At 38.1% G+C, this 24,690-nt stretch overlaps 1 protein-coding gene across 2 annotated transcripts; it reads left to right on the top strand.

Annotated features, from left to right (window-relative positions):
* Positions 1 to 837: 837 nt before the first annotated feature.
* On the top strand, positions 838 to 23,225 carry LOC122064927 (leucine-rich repeat extensin-like protein 5). Of its 2 annotated transcripts, none has more exons than XM_042628715.1 (7): positions 838 to 1,575; positions 3,194 to 3,246; positions 3,332 to 3,371; positions 10,471 to 10,548; positions 11,260 to 11,367; positions 20,879 to 20,958; positions 22,691 to 23,225. In XM_042628715.1, the coding sequence occupies exons 1-7, from the start codon at positions 988 to 990 to the stop codon at positions 22,797 to 22,799; spliced, it is 1,056 nt and encodes a 351-aa protein (XP_042484649.1). In that variant the 5' UTR covers positions 838 to 987; the 3' UTR covers positions 22,800 to 23,225. The 2 variants fall into 2 exon arrangements, with proteins under 2 accessions (XP_042484649.1, XP_042484648.1); XM_042628714.1 differs by having other exon boundaries at positions 840 to 1,575; positions 3,326 to 3,371.
* Positions 23,226 to 24,690: the final 1,465 nt, after the last annotated feature.

The following is a 24,690-nucleotide window of genomic DNA, read 5'->3' as shown; positions in this document are numbered from 1 at the left end:
GGAAAACTAGGTTTTATGACTTTACTCGTCATCTTTAAATTCTAGTGAGTCAGAGCGAGTCACAAAAAACCAGACGAGTCATGTCAAATTTTCTCCTCTTATTTCCATACTAGTCTTTCTCAAGCAATCCAAATAAATAATTAATAAATAAATTAAATGAGACAAGATAGAATAAAAAGTGTGTTTTTCAAATTTGTTTATGAAGCTCATTATTCATTGTCTCTTGGATGAAAGTGATAAGATCCGACTTGGAGATATTATGGTCATGGATCATGTTTTTTTAATTAAAATTTAAATGTATACACTCAATAGTCGCTATATTCAATACAACAGACTTCGGTCATTGAATATTTAACATCGTTAGGATATATTTTAATTCAAAACTATTCAGAAATACCTACTTAAACTTTTGACAAAAATCAACCGTTTTGTTGTGACTCGGGCAAAACAAATGAGTCTTGAATGACTCAGTATGATTTGGTCATAATCTTGTCATTTTCAATATAGGACGAGTCTCCATAATTCTTGACCAGGTTTTTAATCTTTTGATCAAACTCGACCTAGTTTTTCTAGTCAAAATTTGGTTTGCCCACAATGTGTAAAATATGAAATAACTAAAAAATCATTTGAGTTTACATCTAAATCTCTTGAAATTGAAAAATAAAATAAAAATTAAATCTAAAAAACATTATTATTACACAAAAATAAGGATTGGATCGAAATCAGGGTTAGGCTTAGGGCGGTTTCAGGCCGGCATGGCCAAATTAGCAGCCTATATATAACATTGGGACTTGGCAGCCGCGGTTGTTAAATTCAAAAAAATTTCCGAAACTGAAAGAGCAGTGAAATGGCAGAAAACCGGTACCATAAATACAAAGCGGTTGGCGTTTGAAGTTGGGAGACGGGGAAATCTCAAAAAATCTGTGTGATGAGAATATTTCAAAAAAGAGAGAAGAGAGCTTTCCCCTCGAAGTCTCAGATCCCGCCATGACCATAATTCCGATGCCGTCTTCGACCTCCACCGCCTCCGGAGACCCTCAAAACCCTTCCCTTGTAAACCAACCTTCGTCAAGAGATTCCAGACAAACAATAACCTCTCCTCCTCCTCCAACTACTTCTGTCACTAATTCATCTCCTGCTACATACGCGGGCACTTCTCAAGTTCTTCCCTTCGTTGGCACTAAAACCCCAAACCCTCCTCCTCAAATGGCGTCTAAGATTACCCAAGACACTTCATCTGTTCCTCCTTCCCAGCCCCAGGGAATACTCTATCCAGTTGCCTCCTCTGGTCGAGGTTACATTCCCAAATCCTTCCGGCCTCAATCCCCAGATCAATTGGTCACCATTGCGAACCCTGGTGGTGCTGGATTTCCCCCTCGTTCGCTAATGTCATTTCCCAATCAGGTTCAGGTTCAGCTTCGGCCTTTTGGGTTCGCTCCTGGAGACCCGCAGACTCATCCTGTTCATTTGATGAAGCCTCCCCACTTGCAGCCCTCCTCGCAGATTGCTTCACGCCAGATGGGGGCTCCCGTTCCCGGCACAATCAAGAGTGTCCCCGCCGTTCTTCACCCAAAGGTTTGTCTTTCACGTTCCCGCCCCCTTTCTAAATATTTTGGTTTGGTTATTTGTCCAAAATTAATGTCGATTTATATTGCTTTCGGAGTTTGTTCATTTGGGTTATTGTTGTATGACCTCCATAGGTTGGTATATTCTTATAAATTTGTAAAAATCTTATGGACTTGTGTATGATTTATTTGTACTTTTAAGAAATTAATAATTAATCATAATTCTATGGACATTCCAAGATATGTTGTCGAGAGAAGAAAGCTGTAGCTATTGGAACTAGATGGATCTGTAAGTAATTCTATGATTATGTCGGCAACCCAAAATACAGATGAAACTGTTCTGCCGTTTCTTTCTTATTCTGTTTTATTGAGAGAATGAAATATGAATATTATTGAACAAAAGCCTTGTAGAGAGTGAAGGATATGATTCGTTATATATTGTTCAAGGGATGAAGCACTCTTCAGCTAGTTATGAGGAAACAATTCTAGTGTCCAAAGTTGTTTGATCAGATTGTGTTGCAGGACATTTGGGATCACGGATTACAAAGTTTTGAAGATAATGTTACCTGATGAACTTGGCAGACAGATATGATTTTTCAAGTTGGCCTTCATCCTTGTTAGTTAGCCCTAGTTGTATGTTTTCATATGTTTCCCATCAAATTCCATAGAGTGCAATTTCTATTGATGACACAATCAATAACAGAGTACTACAAGATTTTGGGACATACCTGCATACGTACATGATTATATGGAGACAGGGAAAACTTAATTTTAATTAATAACAGTGTTCTGTTTAATCCAGACGCTAATCATCTGAGTTTTTTTTTTTTTTTTTTTTTTTTTTTTTTTTTTTTTTTTTTTCTAATGTCTTCAAAAAAACCGGCCATGTTGCACTGCTGCATTTTCTCTTCCAAGTCATCTGAATAGGTAAAGTCTGTTTTGGTTATTCTGGTTGATCCCCTTTTCTGTGCAGGCGGCTAAGTAATGGGTTTGACTTTAAGTTATATGCTTAATTTTTCATTCTATCAGGCCATCTGGTCTGATCTGGTTCTAAAACTACATTCTTTAATCCTGTTTTTCCTGTTTGTACGGGCTCTGTTTGTTTCCAGCTAAAAACAGCATAAAAGGAAAAACTTTACTTAAAATCTGTGTTGGAAAAGTACTTTTACCTTTTAAAATTGTCCTCCTATTTGATTTTTACTGGAAACAAGCAGAGGGACAAATATGTTCTACTTAAAAATTATCTCGTTATCATTTTTCTTCTGTGCTGCTTTACTTTGTTCATATTCTTACTTTGTCTTTTAAACTGTTTTGAATGTTTTCATTTGTTTTTCATCTATACCTTGTGGGATTTTTTTGGATAGTTATACCAAAGGGGATTTGATAGTTAACAATTTCATGGTGATGAATATGTCTGGTTTTTGGGTTTCATTGTTGGATTAACTTTATATGCTTTCCAAAGAAATTTTGTGCTTCATGTTATGCAATGCATGTTTCTTTGGAAATATTTGTTATGATCTTCTATTTTCATCAATTTTGTTTATACTGAATTCGGTTACAGAGATGTGGTTCTCTTCATGTTTGGTTTTTTCATATTGCATTCAATGAGTTTCCTGTCTCTCTCTTAGGTTGCTCCATTCTCATCTTCGACTACTGATTTTAACAGCTACAAGGAGTTGAGGTAATTTCATTAGGAAGAGAAAATTTTTAAATATCTTTGGAAGTAGGGTATGAAGATGGTAATCATATTGTTTCTGTAGGGACAGAAGCAGAGATGATACAGTAGTGACAATTCATGATCGGAAGGTAAGTTGGTTTTGTCTTGCATCTTTTCATTAACTGGATGCACCTCACAATTTTTAAAGTCTATTAAGATGACAATGCTTCTATTATTTTAATCTTGTTTCATTTATATAATATTGTACCCTTATTTCAACTGACTATAGATTTGGGACATTCTTGAGGAAAATATATCCCAACTGACAACAGATTTGGGATATTTTGAACATTTTCTCTTTCACAAGCATAACAAGTTTTAGCCAGTATTTTGTTCAACTTGGTGTTTTGTTACCATGATGTGTTTTTACACATATTTACATGTTTTTGCACTTTGTAAATTTCTAATAAGTCGGATATAGTTGGCAGAATCTTACCAATATATCACAACACAGTGTCCTTAGGAAGCTGCATGGAGGGATAATTTTTCGGGTTCTGTAAACAGAGGGTCTCAAGCAGATGAAATACTAAAAGATGTACATGGTGAATAAGTAACGGCTATTAGAACAATTTAGGTTGGCATGATTGAGTTCCCAATCATAGTAGTTTACTAGGTTTGCGGTAGTGGTCCATACTCCCTACATTGGTTGTGTGATATGACTGGCATATGCAAGTAAAGTCCTATGGTTTATGTTGTTTGTTGATGATAAATATTTGAATGATGAGACTAGAGATGGGGGAAAAGCTAAGTTACAGTATAAAGATCAAAAGGTTTCAAGATAAGTTAGACTAGAAAGATGCATTAGGGGTGGTCTTAGTAAAAACTAGCTTATGAGCCTGTGCTCAGTGCAGGCATAATTGTCCATTGTATAAATAGTAAATTGTAAGCAGTAATTGTTACTAGTTCTATTGCTGTATTTGTCTAAGCATTCCTCTAATTGTCTTCAAGACATTGCATGGGGGGGGGAAGTAATGGTAGTGTGGTAGTGTTCGTACATGGACCATAATAAGGGGGTTGGATAATGGCTTCCAATCTGGACTGTGTAGCATTGTTGGCTCATGGCTGTTAAGTCATTTAATGTCGTGGCATTGATTTGGCCATGTTGCATGGTATGAATGCATGATTAATGAGTAAGCCTCAAGACGTAATCTTCATTTTGAATCAAACAAAATGCTTAGGTTGATGATGGATTCAAATGATTCTTTGTAGGATAAGAAAGTAAAATCATTTAAGAGAACTCAAAACTGTACGAATAAGTTCAAACAATACCCTGTTATTTTAGATGAAATTTCCTTAGTATGGAGAAAGCGTGTTCTAGTTTATAATTAGATGTATGGTGGAACCTTCTCCATATTCATATGCTGAGTAACAAAAATTATTCTTTTCTTTAAAATCTATTTAGCAATTCATTTAGTTGTTATACATTGCTGCGTGCCCTTCCTAACAGGTCAAGCTTTTAGGATAAATGGTGCAGGTCCACACACATGGCTTTGCACATGACACCAATGTTAGAGTTACATGTAATAGGGGTGGTACTTTGTTATTATCTTGTAATGTGTTTTTACCTTTTACCTCCCTAGTCTGCCTTGTGTTAGCATGAGGGTATTTATGTAATTCCTCATAATATAAGCTAATAAGTCAGAAGAAATTGATTCTCTCCCCAAGGCATTGTACATACTCTTTTCTTCTTCTGCTTCTTCTTCCTTTGATCCTTGCCTCCTCGTCTCTAACGTTGATCTCTTCCATTGCCATCAACTTGGTGTCAGAGATGGTTTGAGAGTCGACCAGCAGCTTGTATCTCCATTGTGTCTCTTTTTTTTTGGAACCCTAGAAAATTAGAGGGCTCCAATAGAGGCTGCACTATGTAAGAAGACCTTCCTAAGGCGTTCTCTTATTAATTAGAAGACTTAAGGGTGAAGATTTGAAGCTATGAAGATCGACTGAAGAACAAGGAAAGCAACCAAGGGGTATTCCTAGCTTTTTTGGTTCAGACTTTCTTTCTCTCTCATCAATCATTTGTTGTAGATGGGACCCAGTTTGCTAGAATCGCCCAAGGGTCTCCTTCACCCCCATGGTCTCGGTTGCTGAAGACTTGAGTTGTTGGAGTACAACTCCTTTACCTATGGGCATGGTTAAAAGCATATCAGATACCGATAAGATACCCTCCAATACTTCTTAAATTTAGCCGACCGATACGGAAACCGATACCAATACTTTAATCCTTGATCTTTAGCATACTTAGCGTGTCTCTGATACGATATGATATCCTTCGATATGTATATTAATTATATCCAACTGATACGGCGACTGATTCCGATACTTTAATCCTTGCCTATGGGCTGACAGGTACCGCTAGATATACTTTTCTTCCTCTTCTTTCATCAGAAATGTTATATATAATGCACTCTAGTGCCGATTGTTGGTGAGTTACCCTTTTTGGATCCTGTGAGTCGTAATGGGATGAACCACACCTTGAAAGGTGCATTTGATTCATGTTTCTTCAAGTTTTATAGTTTGTTTACTTGTTGGAATTTTTCTGTGAAAAGTGGGAAGGAGTTTAAGGGTAGAATGAGTACTCCCCATCTGGTTTGGTTATCCAACCAGCTTTCCAAGTGTGTTTGCATATCATGTCGGAGGTTAGTGGACCTATGGAAGGTTCGGATGGTGGTTCAAGTAGTACCAACCAGATTCTGATTGCCTTTGAGAATAATCCAAACACCCAAATCTCCATTGTGAAGTTAGAAAACACCAACTATTTGGATTGGGCCCATTCAATGAAGCTATCTTTGCGTGGTCGAGGGAAGTTAGGGTAAATCATAGGTACCATCTAGGCCTCTCATTCAAGTGACCCTACATATCAGAAATAAGATATCAAAAAACTCAACCGTTATGACTTGGTTGATTATTTCTATGAGACCTGAGATTGGTAGAAGGTTTATGCAAAAGGAGACTACCAAGGATATTTGGGATAGTGTCTTTAAGACTTTTGACTGAGTGAGTGACTCGGCTAAGGTCTTCGAACTTCAATAGGTTATCACAATAAACCAAGGAGGTAGGACTATCTTTGAGTATTGTAACCCAATTATTGGTCTTGGGAGGCGTATGATCACTGTAGGGACCTCCTGGTGTCCAACCCCAAGATCTAAGTTTCGAACATGGTTTTATTTAAGCTTGAAATCAAGACGTGTCATATCTCGTTTTGAGGTTTCGACCCTAAGCCTCCCTGGTTTAAAACACAGGGTCGAAACTCGACCTTGGGGTTCGTTCTGATCAAGCCCAAAATTGAGACAACTTGGAAATTTCGGTCAGTTTTGACTAAGATTTAGTTTTATAAGTGAAGCTATATAACACCTCTGAGAAGGAATGTGTTCGATTCTCCCTAGTGGGCTGAACCGGAATTTGAACTAATTCAGGTGCAAATCTTGGGCCAATCACCTTTTCCATCTGTGGATGAAATATGTAGCTACTTGCAAAGCAAAGAGACTAGAAGAGTGGCCATGGAAATTATACCATCACTTGAGAGATTTGCTCTTTCCTCTAGCTCTCATAGAGATTGGCGTGGTGGAGGAAGAGGCCAAGGGCCAAACCGTGGGGATGACAAAGATAGGCTCAGTTGTGATTATTATGGGAAGCCCAGGGAGACTTGCTGGTTACTTCATAGGCATCCTTCAAGACTCGCACCTATGGTATGGTATGCATGGTGATAGGAGAGGGAGAGCTAGAGCATATTCTGTGATGGCAAAACTAAACCCATGGAGTATCCGTATGGACTATAGATAGACCATAGTTCCCTTCAAAGGGAAGATCTTGCAGCTTTTCGACGTGTAATGTCATAGTTGGGTGCTCCTCTTCCATAACCCCCGTGTTAGATCCTTTAGCTTTAGCCTTGCAGGTCTCTACCTCAGCCACTTCCACTACTTGGGTTATTGATTTTGTAGCCACTGATCACATGATTGGCATCGTCTCATATGGTTCAAGCATCACATCCCCCGCTAGAGTTTCACGGTTTGGAGAATGTTTACTAACTCCTTGCGTACGAATCATTTCCTTATGCAGAGAGGCATTCAAGTTGATCCTATGTGTATCCTATGTGGCAATGAGATGGAGACTATAGAGCACCTCTTCTTTGCTGGTACCATCTCTTTTTCCATCTGGAAAGGGATCCTTGCCAAATGTTGGCCAGGCAACAGGAGAATCCTTCCCTTTGAAAGGGAGTGGATTTGGGTGGACATGACTTTTTCAGGGAAAATCTATCTATGATATTGTAGGAAGGCTGGCCCTCTGCGCTACAATAAACCATATCTGGATGGAAAGAAATCATCAGAAATGGACCTCCAACTCCCGCCCGCTTGAAAAGATTTGGGGCTCCATATTCTTTGATGTCAAAGCAAAAATCTCTCGGAATTCTACCACTTGTAATCCCTCCCCCAGAAATTGTCATATTGTAAACTCCTGGGAGCTCCCTAGCTCATCATCAGGATTAGTAATTCTCTATGAGTTAGTCCTATTTTCTTCCCCCTCCCCTTTCTAGGGGCTATAATCCTTCTTTCTTCGATTGGTAATGAATTATTTATTCACCCAAAAAAAAAAAGTTTAGAGTCATTGATGGTTCTCTCCTATCTTTGGTAAGGTTAGTGTCCGGGTTACTTCTTCTATATCTTTTGACTTTGTTCTTCGTGTTCTCAACTTGCAACTAACCTCCTACTGTGAGTCACTTAAGCAAATCCTTGAATTTTTGGGTCACCTTCTTTCATTCTCATTTTCTTTTTCAGGATTTGTTGATGACGATGATTATTGGAATTAACGTGAGTAGAAATGGATGCATCTTCTTGAGTTTGAGTTTGAGTCTAGTTCATCTTTTTTTACCAAAACTTAGTCATGTGTGTGGGCATAGTGATAACAATACTGCTGATTTTGTGATGCTTTGGCATCAATGCTTAAGCCATCAATCTTTTCGGTGTCATGAAAAAACAGTTGCCCCCACTTGTTTTCTTTTATTTCTACTTCCTATATATTTCAATGTGAACCATGTTTGTTTGCTAAACATTGACTTTTTCTTATCCTTGTCATGGTAATTAGTCTATTAGTCCTTTTTCTATGGTTGTTGTTGTTGGGACCTGCTCCCACCACTTTTTTGTTTGGTTATCAGTATTTTGTGTCATTTGTTGATGTTTGCTCCCGTACTTTGTGGTTTATTCTTTTGAAACACAAGGACGATATATTTGATGCTTTCAAAAATTCTATTAGATGATTTGCACTCAATTTGATACTTGACGTAGAATTGTTCTCTTTGGTAGAGGGGGAGAGTATATTTATGGTGGGCTCCAAAACTTTTTTGCTAATAATGGCATTGTCCATCAGCTAGCTTGTGTTTACACACCTCAACAAAATGGGGTAGTTGAGCGGAGCCATTTATTTGAATTCACTACGAGTCAACTGTTTGGTATGCATGTTCCTAAGACTTTTTGGTCTAATGCTTTCTTCATTTTTGTCTTCTTGATGAACCGTATGCCTTGTAATATCCTTGGTTTCAGATCTCCTTTAGAAATTTTGTCCCCGTGTTTTCGCCTTTTCTCTTCCTCCCAAAGTGTTTGGATGCGTGTGTTATGTGCATATTAATAAGTCTACTTGGACTAAACTTGATCCTAAGGCCTTGAAATGTATTTTCCTTGGTTATGCCCCTTCTACCAAGGTTATAAGTGCTACCATATATCCTCCCAGAGGTGTTTTCTCTCCGAAGATGTCACCTTCCTTGAATCTGTGCCTTTCTTTACTCCTCATTGGCAACCTTTTCAGGGGGAGAGTACTGGAAATGAAGAGCCTGCTGTTGTTCCGCCCCTATCATCCCTTGCTTATCCCTTCTTTTTTGCTTGATTTCCTTGAAAAACCCCAAAAAAAGGAAAAAAATGAACCCCGAATTCCCTTCTCCAATCTAATCAAAGACGCTCAATGTTGTTCAACACAGGGAATATATCCCTTTTCCTATTTCTAGAATTATTGAGCATTTTGTTTCTACCCAGAAAATCATAGAACCAGAATGCAGAGGAAGACATACCTCCAGCGAGAGGGAGTTTCATGGGTCAAGTGTCGAGGGGTCATAGTTATCAAGGCGGCAAGTCAACCAAGGTGTTTAAGGTAAGGATGTGAATTTGAAACCAAAACTGTTTACCGAAATCAAACCGAACTGTGTACACTGAAACCTTGAAACCATTTATTAAATGGTTAAAGCTTTGAGGCTGAGTTTAGGGCCATGAAAGGCGAAGTTTGCAAGCTCCTATGGTTGAAGCAACTAGTGCCAAAGCTACAATTCAAGGTTGATGGATGGCTTAATGAGACTATACCATGATAACGAAGCTGCTATAAGTATAGCTCATAACCCAGTTCAAAATGACCATACAGAGCTTATTGAAGTTGATTGTCACTTCATAAAGGAAAAGATTGACTCTGGGTATGTCTATACCTTTTGTGAAGTCTGGAGATCAACTGGCAGATGTATTGGCAAAAGGTCTCAACTTCCAACCATTTCATATTCTTCTAGGCAAGCTGGACATGCAGGACATCTACTCCCCAACTTGAAGGGGAGTGTTGGAATGATAGTTTGTAATGTTTATAAGGGTACACTGGAAATTTTATGAATGCATGTCTATAGGGGAATGTCCTTGTAAATAAGGGTATATTGGGAACTTCAGTTTAAAGTTATTAATAATAGAATGGAGAAGGGATCAATAGTTTTTTTCTTCTACTGGTTCTGCCGCAGCTTCTCTTTCTTCTTCTTCTCCTCCTCCTCTTCTTCCTTTCCTTCATCTCACATGAGTACATGACCTGTCGTCTGATATCAACCAGAACAAGCAGGGATTTCAATTTCGTCTTCTAAATATAATAATTCGATTTCAATACTTCGAACCTGCTTATTTTTTATGCCAACATATTTTCTATTTAATTGGCTTTTCCTTATTTTTCATGATTAGAGATACTGATCCCAAAGAAATTTTCCCCCTCACACTCTCTTCTTACTTTAGTTTCATCCTTTATGCTCTCCTCTTAAGATTTTGAAGTATTACGTCTTATGAGTCTTTATAATTTTGTTTCAATTGTCTGAAAAATTGAATTGTGTATATATCTATATATCTATATATTGGACATTTCTTTCTGAAATATTAATTATTTCTTCATATGTTTTACTTATAGGTCCGACTATCAGATGGTGCTTCTCTATATGCACTTTGCCGATCGTGGGTGCAAAATGGACTACCTCAAGAAAATCCGGTTTGTACACTTTCTTCTTAGATGGTAGATGCCTTTTGCCATGTGAAGTGATTTTTGTAGGCAAGGAGAATGGAGTCTTGGCCTCTTGGGTTATTTTTTTTTGTCTGTAATTTTATTTTAAAAAAAAAAGGTTAGGGGGATCTGAACCTCAGCAAGTTAGACATGTCTTTGAATTTTTAGTTCTGGACCTTGAGTTTGGGAAGGTTAACTTGCATCGGGAACATGGGCATAGGTTAAAAATGAAGAAGGGCTCGTGTTTAGGGTTTGTAGGTTGGTTTTTTAAGATTTGAATCGACGTGGCCAAAGCAGGGCTTAACATTTGTTGGCTTTGTATTCTGCATACTTTTGTGTCTCTTTCATGTCATTTTATTCTACATACTGTGAACTACCTTTGGTTTTTGTAACAATTTAAGGACTGGAGAAACCAGAACCTAAGAAGTAAGGAGAAGAGAGAGGAGATGAAAGAAATATGACACTCTTTAACAGTTCTATATCTGTACACATGTCTTCAACTGTCCCTTTGAGTTGAAGCTTTTTAGGGGGGAAATGCCTTGATGTTATTCACATGTGTAACTTGAGCCTTTAGTAGTGGACTTGTAGACATGATTTGAGTGTATACAATAGCAGGTTTGTAAAATATTAAATTTAGGTTATCTCTCCCTGATTAATAAATGCTGCTTTGCGCTAACAATTCTAGTTTGCTATTCGCAGCCTCTATTTGGGGAAGGTGTAAAGCTACTTCCAAGACCCTTGCCTGTGACTGCAGACACTTCGCCCAAAAAATATGAAGCTGATGATGATGAGGAAGTAAAAAAAGAGGTTTGTTCTAACATGTGGTTGCATCATTGTTTAAACTCTAGCATTATTTTTTCTTGTACATAAATCTCCAGTTGAGTTACTCCTCTTTTTTATTGTTGTCTAGATAAGATAATAAACTTATAAACCATGATGGAATGGTATTTCTTTTCATTTGTTATGCCTTGCCCGGTGGGGAGGGGAGATCCTTAGCTTGTTATTTGTGGGGAGATTTTATTGATTGATGGTGATAGTCTAGATACTAATGATGCTTGTTGTCACTTGTATGGTGGCATACTCTACTGTCTTTGGGAATTTAACCAGAGAGAGAGATTTTGTTTTATTATGCTCTGATGAAATTTATTGAATAATCCTGTTGTGGGCCTTAGTGCAATGCAAGGTTGCTCCATTGCGACCTAGTGGTTGCGGATTCAAGTTGGGAAACAGCCTCTCCACAAACCTGGGGTAAGACTGCCTACATTATGACCTCCCCAGACCCCCCCAGTGGCGGGAGCCTGGTGCACTGGGTATGCCCTTTTTATAATCCTGTTGTCATGATCGTGTCTCCCCCCATGTAAAACTATCACTGTAGGTGAAGTGTGTTGCATACACTTGGGGATAGAAGCTCTGACCATTCTTTTTTTTTTTGGCCGCGCGGGGGGGTGGTTAATTGGCTGCAATCGTTTTAGATACTTCACTTTTTTTTTTTGGGTGGATAAAAATTTCTTTACCAAAGAAGAGAACTACAGGGGCTCCCCAAGAAAAGAGGAAGAAATAAATGATTAATTAATCATTTCTTCTTATAGATTGTGCAATTATGAATGCTAGCTGAATCGTTTTCTGGATATTCTATAGCTCCCTCTCTAATTTTATCCTTTCGTTGTCTCTCTCAAACCTCATCCTGAATTTTTTTGAGACTATATTGATATATAATATTTTTTAATGTTTTTATATCGTGTAGGTAGTTCTTTACCATTTATACAAGTACTTTTCATATGGCTATGATTTGGTTCATTGTGAATTAAATCAAGCTAGGTTTGGGTTGTATATGACATGGAGAACTACCACAAGAAAGCTGATGATTGCTTGCTGCAAACAGTGCAATTATAGGGTAGTCTGCATGAAAGTAGAATAATGTAGAGTTTATCATTTAGAAAGGATGAAGGATTAGAGAAGGGATGAGAAAATGAATGTGAGGTGGTGTGAGGGATCTGCTTATCTTAGTTAATCTTTATATCTGGTATCCGTGGCCTTCACAGAAAAAGTATGCATGAGAGCTAGGTGCAGCTGCGTCTATACAAAGTACAGCAATAACTCAGTCCTATCCCAGCTAAATGGGTCGGCTACATGGATCCTTACCCTCCAATCAGCTCTATTCGAGGTCATGCTTGAAACAAGGCCCTACATATGTCTTTCCTCACCACTTCTCCTAGAGTCATTTTATGGATGCCCTTGGCTCTTTTTAATGCATATTTAGGGCATTTTTCGTCTTTTTTCATGTATTAGGACTTCTATATATGAATGTACAAATAGGTAGCTTGGGGTCTAATTTTGACCTAGTCACGAATCTCCTTTTCTCCATCTCTTGCAATCTCTCTCTCTCTCTCTCTCTCTCGTTCTCCCTTGTCTTGCAGGTTTGAGAGTCTCTCTCTTGTTCTCTCATCATGGTATCAGAGGCTAGTTGGCAAGCTTTTGTGTTTGTTGGTCAACTGGAGAGTTTGAGTGGCAGTTTAGGCATGTGTTATCAGTGTTGGCAACAAGGGTTTGTGGTTGTCTTCTTCTTGGAGGGTCATTGGTGTGTACATAGGGTTTGTGTTGACATCCAATGCTTGAAGGCAGTTTTTGACCTCTTCTGGTTTGGGGGCATTATGGGCATTCAAAATGATTTTTATGGTAGTCGGATCCTTTATTGAAGTTGTAGAGGCACTTTCACTCTTTCCAACGCATGAGGATTTTCCTCGATCTGATATTGAATGAAGAAGTTATTTCTTATTAAAGGTTTGAAGGAATTTTGGTCATTTTGTATGGCCAAGTTTTGTCAATGGTTTCTTCATGAAAAATGTAGCCTTTCGAGTCTAGTATACGTAGGAAAAATAATCGGGTCAATCATAGTTCGGACAAAGAAGATATGGTCATTTTTGTATAATCGCTCTGAATAGAGCCAATTGAACTTGAACTGGTCGACTGGTTGACAAACTGGATTCAGTCAGTACATTCTGGTTTTTGGTCTGAGCTGAACCGGTTGACCACTTCATTAAACCGGTTGACTGCATGTGCTATTTAAGTTACTCGTGACAGGTTCGGATTATCCAACTTTAGGTCGAATTTTGGGCATCTTCGAAGCTGAATTAGAGGAAGGCTATTTCTAGCAAAGTTGTAGATATTTGAGTCTACTTTCAAATGAAACACGAATCAGACCTTTTGGAGTTGTATTGAAGTTATGCCCTGCAATGAAGAAAGGTTAGTCTGCTAGACTGGTTTTCAGTTCAATTTGGGCTGTTGGACCAAGCATGGGATTGGGTAATTTGTTAGGGTATTTAAGTGAAGTTTAGGGCTTTTTGTCTTTAACTCTTCCAAGATAAAAAGAGGAACAAACCCTAGGAGAGAAGGAGAGGAGAAATGAGAAGTGGAGGCCAAGTGTGTGTGTGTGTGTGTGTGTGTGTTCTCATGCACAAATCTTGAGAAAACCCCTTGCTTGAAGATTTCAATGTATTGAATGCTTGGGTACTATCACCACTAAGCTTGAGAAGCCATTAAAAGCTATATTGAAGAGTGGAGAGGGTTGTTGGGGTTCATTAAAGACAAAGAAACTTCTTCTGTGATAGAATAAGAAGGCAAAAAAGAGGGACCACCTTCTTCTACTCTTGAAGGTTTAAGATTTTTTATCATAAGGGGAAAGTTGAAGGTTCCAGTGTATCTGAGGATCTCAGAGAAGCTCTCTACCCCTTGCTAGTTAAAGGAATAAACTCTGTATACAAGTCCTAATTTTATATGACCTAGGTTGTGAATGTTGTCTAACCTAAGGGATTAATTATAAGGGGAAGGGGCTTGTACTCATTTTACTATCATTTACGTTGTAAGGGGGTGAAACCCTAGCCTAAGTTGCATCTTAGGTTGAAGCAAGTGTTATAGCACTTGGACTGTTGTAACAGTCATAAGCTAGTTGAGTATTAAGCAAAATACGAAACTGATAAAGGGTATTACTCCGTGTAGGCAACAAGCTGAACCATGTATATCTTATGTACTGTGCTTGTATATGTGTATTGGAGTGCGTGGATGTGTATGCCTACAGGATGGGTGTGGTTATCTGGTAGATCTGGGCCACTAACTGGTTACATGATGGACAATCACACGACTATATGTGTTGAATAGCTTATAGTATCGTGCAAAACAATTAAAGTCCTAATATATTTGCAGATACTGTTCGCCCCCCCTCTTAGTCAACCTGGGAATCACAATGTCTCACTATACTCAGCCAGACATTTCATACGCTGTCAGCGTGCATAGTCAGTTTATGTAGACTCCTTGTGTATATCATTATGATGTAGTGCTTTGGGTCCTTCATTATCTCAAGCAATCCTCGAGGGATAGGTTATTCTTTAATCATGGTCACCTTGATGTTCATCGGTGTTATGATCAAGGTTTTAAATCTCGCTCTCGCCACCCATCTTGCTAACCCAAAAAAAGAGATCTCGTCAAGATCTTGTATTTTTTTGGCGGTCGTCTCATTGGTTGATCTCGGTGGGCATATGGCCTTTGTAGCCCCTAAAACTATGTATTTATCCTATTTTAGTCATTCTAAACACAATGGAAACATTAGTTTTGTAAAAAACAAACTCAAATTGGTACTTTGACAATGTACCCTATGTAATTAGTCGGCGAGTCTTCGAACACTTCATCTAGTATGATATATTCATCAATCCACCTTCAATAATCAACATTCTGACCCAACATAATCGTTAGAATATAAAAGCCATAATTTCTAATTACAATGGAAGAAATTTGTACCTTAAAGTGTTGAGGAGAAAAGCCACCACCAAAGTTGGAGATCTTTGCTTCAATGTGCACAACAATGAAGATCTCTAAGAAAAAAACCAAATCCTCAGTTTTTTGGTGTTTTTCACACAAAAAGTAGCTCCAAGAGGCGAAACCAGCGAGCTCCAAGCGAAACAGGCAAGTTTTCTCACCTTTTGGGTTGAAACCATGCTTTATATGCATGGGTTGGACCAAAAAATGAACCGAGACAAGATTTGGGGTGAGATCTTGAAATCTTGGTCGAGATTTCTCCCTTTTTTCAGCTCGCCTGTCACTTGATCTTGCCAATTTCAAAAAAATGAGATCTCAGTGAGATCTTGAACCGTGACTGTGATGCAGATTGGGTTAGTGCTCATGATGATTGCCGATCTACCTCTGGCTATTGTATGCTCATTGAGAGTGACCTCGTTACTCGATCATCTACTGAAGCTAAGTATCGCTAGGTGGCCCATGTGATGTAGGTAGGGTGCCTAGGCAACTAGGTTTCCTACAAGGGGTCAATCCACTAGCGTAAGGAATACTCAATAGGTCTTGAATTGGGTTGGGTTCAAAGTTGTTCAGCAAAGTACAGATTTAACATGCAAGATAATAGACTAATTAACAGGGCAGCATTGGTCAATAATAATCTAAGCATGAAAAACACTTAAACTACCCAAGCGTCAAATGGGGGTATGGGGAAGGGAACATGGCAACAAATATGTATTAGGTTTAGCACAAATCAATCAAGACACTAAGCATAATAAGAAACCTGCGCAGTTCTCTGAAATCAGTCAACTAATAAGGTAAAACAACAGGGATTAATTTCAGGTTTCAGAAGAAAATAGATGGCTTGAAAAACAGAGATTAATTTCAGATTTCAGTGGGGGAGATAATGGGGATAATAGGCAGTCAATGGATGTGGAGCAGGGGGGTTTTACTTACCTTCTTGCTCTCCTGATCTGAGAAGATATGGAGAAGCCGAAGTCCTCCAAAACAGAGGTGCAGTCCACCTTATTTGACGAAGGAGAAAAGTCCAGCTCAATGGTGTAGTGTTCAGCAGCAGCCCAGTTAGTGATGAGGAGACCAGCAGCAATTCAGGTGGGGTCTATTCGATGGAGGAGACCTTCAGTTACTGTGAACAATGGCTGCAGCAGGGCACCAACAACAGAGAGCAACAGTGGCAGCGAAAGAGAGAGATGAGAAGAGAGGTTAGCGAGAAAAAGAGGGGAGGGGCGAGATTAGAAACGAGAAGAGGGAGAGGGCAGCAAGAAGGATGAATCGTGGGGGGGGGGTTGGGAGCTTTCTTTTCTTTCAAATATCTTCATTCAATAAATCTTCATTGTGGCCAATGGCCTTACATAAATAATAGGATAATTACTAAAAAAGAAAAGGCTAATCTAGGAACATAATCTCAGAAATAAAGAAGTTTCCTTAAAAAAACAAATAGGAGTGTTATTTAGTTTCCTACTTAACTCAATGACCTGAATAAACAAAATCCTAGGAAATAAAACTACTAACATATCAGATTTGGTGGGGGCCACACAATCTTGGCAAAATCTTAGGAATTAAAACTACTAACATATCAGATTTGGTGGGGGCCACACAATCTTGGCAAAGAAAGGAAGGAGAGGATTCAGCGTGGGAAGGTTGGATCGAGCCTTCCTTTTCTTTTTATTTTATTTTATTTTTTTTTCTTTCTTCTTCTTCCTTCTAATCCTCTAACCACAAAGAAGGTTGGGTCTTCTTCTTCCTTCGGCTGTACGTCTTGATGTCCCCATCACCATGGCACTTGTGAGTTGAAGTAACTTCAATCTCTGTTATCTGATCTTGGTGTTACTGTCTCTTCTTTGATACCTTTCCATTGTGACAATCAAGTTGCCATCAAGATTGCTGCAAATCCAATGTTTCATGAGGACGAACACATAGAGGTAGCTTGCCATTTTGTTCATGAGAAGATTAGTTCGTGGGTGATCTCTGCTCCTCATGTTTAGTTGGACGATTAGCTTGTGGACATTTTCACCAAAGCTACTGGTGTTGCACACTTTCACATTTGTCTTTTCACATGTATTAGGGCTTCTATATATGAATGTATAAATAGGAGGCATGGGGTCTAATGTCTATAAACTCTTGAGGTATCTATGACAAGAAACACACTCACAAATGTGTTTGGCATGATCAGGTGATAGTGGCAACTCCTTGAGTACATGAGGTGAATTTGCTTGATGGTAATGAGATGGTGGAAGCCTTAGTTGCAGTGAGCAGATTTCAAGTTTCATGTTGAGGGCAGTGAATAAATTATTTATGTACTCATCGGTTCTTCAGATAAATTGAATTAGCTTCCATATGTAACTTGAATCAAATCAACCAGACACTGGAGTTGGAAACTATGGCTTCATCATCAGATATAGTGCATGCGCTTCAAGAAGTTGTTTCTCCGCACTTTCATTTGATTCAAGCCTGCTTTTGGAACTCGTGCTCACATCCTGAGTTGAAGGTGAAAATGTAAAAGTTATAACTCTTCAAGGTATCTTCAATGTGCTTTAAGAATTGGGTCAATCCGAGTTCAGACAAGGAAGCTATGATTTCAAACACCATTGTCGCAAATGGTGCCTAGAATCCTGTTTCTGCACAAAACGTGATTTTATGAGAATTTCGAGTTGACCTTCACTTGGAATTTATGGAAGCTCAAAACATAAGAAATGTGGATATTTGAGTCCTCTTTCCAATGGCGTTTGAATCATATCAATCAGACATTTGGAGAGTGAGATATGACAATTTTCCCATCAATGCGCAAAGCAGTAGAAAGTCAAACACGGAAAAGGTTTCAAATCGACACAATCCTATTAGGTTTGCATTTATAACTGCCTTTGACTTATTATGTATACTCATTGGATGTCTTATAAAAAAAGAACTCATATTTTAAACTAAAAAAAGATAGAGAAAGGCCATTCTATGCTACAAGTGTGATTGATTAGGTCCATGTCTCTCAGAGAAGTTCGGGAAGAGCGAGATTTCACCATTTGATGCTATAATAATGTGAATCAAAGAGATGAACAAGCCCGGCAAGTTCTTCTCAGTTAGGGTTACTTCACGGGAGGTAACTTGTGAGAAGAAGTAAGAGAAAGAAGTAGAAGGAAGAGAAGGTAGGAATTGGAAGATCTCATTGGTGATTAGAGACGTCCAATCGACAACATCTTTGGAGGTTACCCAGTGGCACAGGTAACCTATTTGAAAAATCATTGTGTAAATTATTTGATTGTAGGCTAGGTGTTTAAAATTTTTCTTGAGTCAATACCTATCAACCATTAGGAGGGATTTGTACATGGTACGAGCTTGCAATTAGGTCCATGATACGTATTCACCATGTGGCCAACGTCCCCATTCCATAGTCCTCACCAAGTCCACTTTCTCCACCTTTTCCTTTGCCTAATTTATATGAGCCTTGGTTTAATGTTTGAATAAGTCAAGAGTTTGAGTTTTAATGTTAGAGTTCTCTCTTGTCAAGAGTTTGAGTTTGAAACGTTGGAGTTCTCTTTTGTATGTTGCTTTATTCTCTTTTGTTGAGAGTATTTGAGAAGTAGGAAGTAACTGTTATCTTTTTATATATTTAAATGTTCACAATAATGAAGTGGATATGGAATAACTTAGACCTTCATGGCCTTTGTGGAGGCAGGGTTACCCTCAAAGTGAACCCACAGTCTATCTTATCCATTGTATTTTCATTTCTTTTTTGAGCATGTGTCAGCCCATTAATCTTGTAATCTTAAGCTATCAAATGGGTGCTTGATAGTTGGGGGTCGGTGTTCTTGTGTAGTGGGTGCTACACGAAGCTAGGAGTTGGTGATTTTGGTCGTGGGTGTGATTTGTATTGTGTAGTACACCAGTGTAGGATTTGGGTTGTAGCACAAGCTGCCATTTGCACTGTGGATATAGGCACACTACGGAACCGCGTATATCTTTGTATTGTGGTGTTTGCTTATGGATTGCATTGTTATATTATCTGCTGCAGGATGGTTTGTGAAGGATGGAATTTTGATTTGTGTCTGGTGATAGCCTGGATAGTGATTTCTGTATGTGTATGCGTATGTGCATGTGCGGTTGTATGTGCATGTGCTTGAGTGCCAATGACGCTAATGAATGAGCTGAGGAAATGATATGAAACCCAGCCCATCATCCACTGGCCGCTGATCAACTTTCCAGGTTAAATGGCTTCTGTTTGAGGCATATAAGCAGATATTGTTTTATGTGTAAAACAAAGACACACGAAAGAAACTAAGGCTTTCGGCTAGGCTTAACCTCAAAACACTAATTTTTAGCCGTTCTTTCCTTTTGCAATACTTAAGCCTCTAATAATGTGGAGAAATGCAGCATTCAGAAACACAGGATGATACATGCAATTACTTCATAGCATAGGTTTGCAAGTAGGGATGTAAGCAGGCCAAATTTGGGCCAGGCTAAGGTAGGCCTGACCCACCCACTTCAGGCATTGGGCCTTTGGCCATGTTTGGGCTGGCCTGCGTTCTGGCCATACTTACATGCATGTTGTATTCTTGTTATAGAAGAATCTTAGGGCCCGTTTGATAACGTTTCTGCTGTTTCTGTTTCAAGAAACGGCAGAAACATAAATTTCCGTTTCTAGAAACATAAACGGAATTAAAGGTGTTTGATAAGTCATGTTTTTAGAATTCGATAGTAACCAATGAAAGAATGACCACAAGTCGTTTCCAGAAACGGCACCTAGGTCGTTTCTTGAACCATAAATAAGTAAAAATTTCTATTTCTATTTCTGAAAATAGGTGAAACGAAACAGTTTTATCAAACGCTTTTTACCCCGTTTCTGCTGTTTCTGGAAACAGAAACGGCAAAAACGCGTTTCTTGAAACGTTATCAAACGGGCCCTTAGAATCTAATCATTGTGGATAAGTCCTTCCACAAGTAAACTGTTATCAAATAAAAATAAAAATAAAAATCATTAGGCATATCGAAAATAACTTATAGAAGGATTTGGGTGTTGGGAGAAAGGCCCAGCCTCTACAGTTCCTATGTCAGTTCAACACTATCCATAGAGTAGAGGAAAACAAAAATGATTAAAAGACTTGAAATAGCAAAATCATTGGTATTGTTCATATAAATATATAATGGCCTAGTGCTAATCATAGTATGGGCTCGGTCCAGGATGAGCCGGCGGCTGGACCCTCTGTACAGCCGGGCTGTTGAGACTAAATCCAGTTTCATCCCATTTGCAATTCAGAAAGACCCCGTTTAGTTTTGACTTTGCTAAAGGTTTTTCCTTTCTTCTGGTGATATGTATATTAAGGACCACAATACCATTGGAGTATTTAGCTGTACTATCTATAACATCGAGCATTTTTATTACATTTTATCTATTCTTTGTGCTGAAAGACTTAATGTGCATTTTTTTATATTTATTTACTAAAATAGTCAAACCCCAGCCCCACAAGAGAAAGGAGGAAATATAGGGAAATTTTGGGCTAACTATTTTGATTTTATATGGTTACAGGGTACTATTTCTGTTGAAAATTTACCTCCTCGGGACTTGTTACAGAGACACATAAAACGTGCTAAAAGAGTTCGTGCAAGGTAAGATTCATTCTTGAGTTGATGAAATGCCAAACATTATGGTATGTAAGTACTCAACAAATGCAGTGGTTAGTTGATGAAACATGTAATGTATCCAGTACGAATTAATGCCTCATCCATTGTGTTGGGGAAGTAACAAATTTCATATTTAAGCTTAACCACTGCCTTTTATTGGTACCCATGACCACAATATTAAAAATTGTTTTTTACCTGTTTAATGAATTGAATATCAATCTTTACCTGTTCAAGTTGCTCTTCACTTTGTTAGAGTATATGAGAGCATGTATCGGTTGGAGGGCTATGGGTGACCATAGACCTCCATACCGTGGGATTATATTTGATAGATCTTTGTTAGTGTCCTAATTTGGGTTTACGATAGCTGTTAGCTAATTTAGAGTTAGTTTCCTATTTTGATTATGCATTCTACTTTCCTTTTTGGATTATGTCTATGTAAGTAAGAGGTAGTCTATATATTGAATGAAAGGGGAAGTCCCAACCACACGGTTGTGACTCCCAAGTTACACCAATATCTTTGTCTCTCTCTAATTTCTTCTTTGATTCTGGTTCTGAAATCTTTACACACTTAAAGCTATTAAATAAAGCAGTATGCAAAAAGTATGTCGTTACTCGAATGGATATTTTGCAAAGGAAGTTGGCATGTGATTGTAATGTCTGATTGTAATGTCTCAGAAGCCTAAACTGCATGGGATGCCAGAAATAGTGCTATTCAAATTTGACATGATAAAATGCTGACTTGGACTGACCTTAAATGGAGTGGAAACATCCAGCTTGCTCACAATGTGGCTATTCTATATTTAGGCAGCAAATTTAAAGAGCATCTTGTCCTTGGGGGATGCAATGTAGTGAAGTTTACTTGTTCTTCGAGATCTTGAATGAAGAGGTAATCAATCTTGCAGCATGGTAGCAAGAAAGAAATGGCAATAATTCATTTCTGTGAGAAGAGATTGGGTGCAGCATTGTTAGGACTTGGAAGGCTAATTACAGGAGCATGCTAGGAACAGTGATATTTGAATTTTCCATCACAGGATGCAACTTGAATTTTTTTCCAAGAAAACTCTTAACCTCATGTGAAACTTGATGCCCGAAGCATTATGAATGCCAATCAGCTGTTGGAAAATATAATTGTCTAATTTTTTTTTCCCTCCTCTATTCTTCTCATTTAGCAGGATTTGTGATGTCCAAAAGGCGCATTTGTATTGAAGTCTTAACCGAAACCAGCCATGTTTTCATAACCTTAGCAAAACCTATCTTTAAAATAGAGTGGAAATGTCCATGATTGCTCACAATGTAGCTGTGGCATCAGTGGTTTTGGTTTTCTTACAAACTTAAATAGTGTTTACTACATGGATTAAGGAAAGTAATTCTAACTTTGCTAAGCTTCATTGTACTTCTTTTTCACCTATATTAGGTGATGATTTTAGTTTCTTAATGCTGAATAGATTTTGGCTGGTAGTATTTAGCTCTATGGTCCTTAATAATCACAACCCTTTTCTCCTAATCTATTAGGGTCCCAAGTGGCCCATTGTGACTGCTGAATTTTTTTCTTTTTTGCTCAACCCCCGCCCCCAACAGAAAAAAAAAGGATGCAATTGTTATTTATATGATCTTTAAGCTGTATCTGCTTTCAGTTCCCAATAAATTGTAAGAATGGTTTATGGTGATCAAGTACTAAGATTCTAGCGGGTAATCTAATGTTTGATAATGGCTGCAGATTAAGAGAAGAACGGCTACAACGTATTGCACGATACAAACAGAGGCTTGCTCTTCTTCTTCCTCCACCGGTTGAGCAGCTTAGAAATGATGCGACTCCTGGAAGCTAACTCATTGACTAGATTATCTGACATTGTCACTGGATATCTGCCTTTGTGCTTATCCTAATCCTGCCTATAACAACTTAGAGACTGCCAGGGTAAAGAAAGGTACTTCAGAAAGACATGGATGAGAGAGCATAGAGGCACCCAAGTTAGCTGGCGTGCGGGATTCAAGTGGAGGTTGGTTAAGCATGCTGGGATACATTTGTCGGTTTCCATCAGTCGACGAGGAGTTGTTTAAACTTCTTATGTTGGTATATTGATGCAGAAGATGTTATGTAGTAAGTGATTGTGATAACAAAATGGTAGGTTGAGTGAAGTTTTGGGTCTCAGAATTTACATTTGTAACCTGATTGAAGTGACCAATAAGTGATGCCATTGTTTCTGCTTCAGAATTTCTCTTCCATTAACATAACAAAGATTTATCTTCCATCAGTTACTTTTCCATTATGAGCCTTCTTTAATATGCTCATCTACACACAAGTGTCCTTGCATGGTTGCACCTAAGGATGTGAATTTGAAGCCGAAACCATTTACGAAACTGAACCGAGCTGTTTACACCAAAACCACAAAACCATTTAATAAATGGTTTGGTTCTGATTTCAAGTTTAAAACCGATTAGTAAAATGGGTCGGGTCAGTTTTAACCGTTTAACCAGTTGGTTTCAAACTAATTTGACACCGTGAAAACTGAAACGTTTAAACCGTCAAAACTGATCCGATTAACTTGTATAACGATTAAATATTTGATTGTTTTAACAAAATATAATGATTTAATTTAGGGAAGAACAATCGCGTTGTGGATTGGTTAGCTAACTTTGCATGTGAATCTATTATAAATTCAGTTTTCCGTGGTGATAATGCTCTCCCATCTAATATTAGTTACATCATTCGGGAAGATAAAGCGGGATTACTAATCTTTAGAATGTAATAGTTACATCATTCAGGAAGATAAAGCGGGATTATCAATCTTTAGAATGTAATATTTCCTCTTTTGCAGGTTTTCCTTTTGGGTTTTGCGACTGTCAGTGTGATTTGTATCTCATGGGTTGGGGTAAGGTGGGTTATGTCCCCCTCTTTGTTTCTTCATTATTTTGTTTCCTTTATTTAATAAAATTTTAGGGGCTTCCCCGGGTCCTAGATAATATTCGGGTTAATAATAATAATAAAAAAAAAACTAAGGACCATAGAGGTTGTCCAATAGTCTATTCAATAATTTACTCTTATTATGTAGTTATGTAGTTAAATCCTTGTTTGTTCAATGCCTCATTTAATTTGATACAAAATTGAAGCGTTTATCAACAAAAGTAAATTTTAGTAATCTTGTGAATAAACTAGCAAACCGATTACTATCCATTTAGTAACCATATGGAATAAACTGTGATCGAAACTATTTAAAATGGTGAAATTGACACCATTTAAAAACAGTGGAACCGAAACCGTTTTACTAAACGGTTGCGGTTTCAGAAAGTGTAACCGTTTAATAAATGGTGTGGTTTTAGTTTCAGTTAAATAAATGTGAACCGAACCTAACCACACCGTATACACCAAAATCGACCCGATTAACACCCTTAGTTGCACCTACTTTCAAAATCTACCTATTGCATTCTTAGTCTACTTGTTTGAAGTCATACATATATTAGAAAAATCTTGTTGTAAGCAAAGTTGGTGAAAATGTTGTAATGGGGAAATCTCTCCCGCCACACCAATGACAACATGAAGAATGATATCATTTACATGAACCCACATGCTTAGGGGAGGAGATGTCATGTCCCCTAGCAAAGAAAACGCAAAGGGGAGAGAGAGAGAGATGAGATGCATTTCATATGATGAAAGGAAAGGTCAATTATATGGTGGGAGTTGGGGGTGATTTGAGCATTCGATTAGGTAATTATTTCCTA

The sequence above is a fragment of the Macadamia integrifolia genome, unplaced genomic scaffold, assembly GCF_013358625.1.
Source record: "Macadamia integrifolia cultivar HAES 741 unplaced genomic scaffold, SCU_Mint_v3 scaffold1826, whole genome shotgun sequence".
Taxonomy (NCBI): Eukaryota; Viridiplantae; Streptophyta; class Magnoliopsida; order Proteales; family Proteaceae; genus Macadamia; species Macadamia integrifolia.
This window is presented reverse-complemented; position numbering and strand designations above follow the sequence as displayed.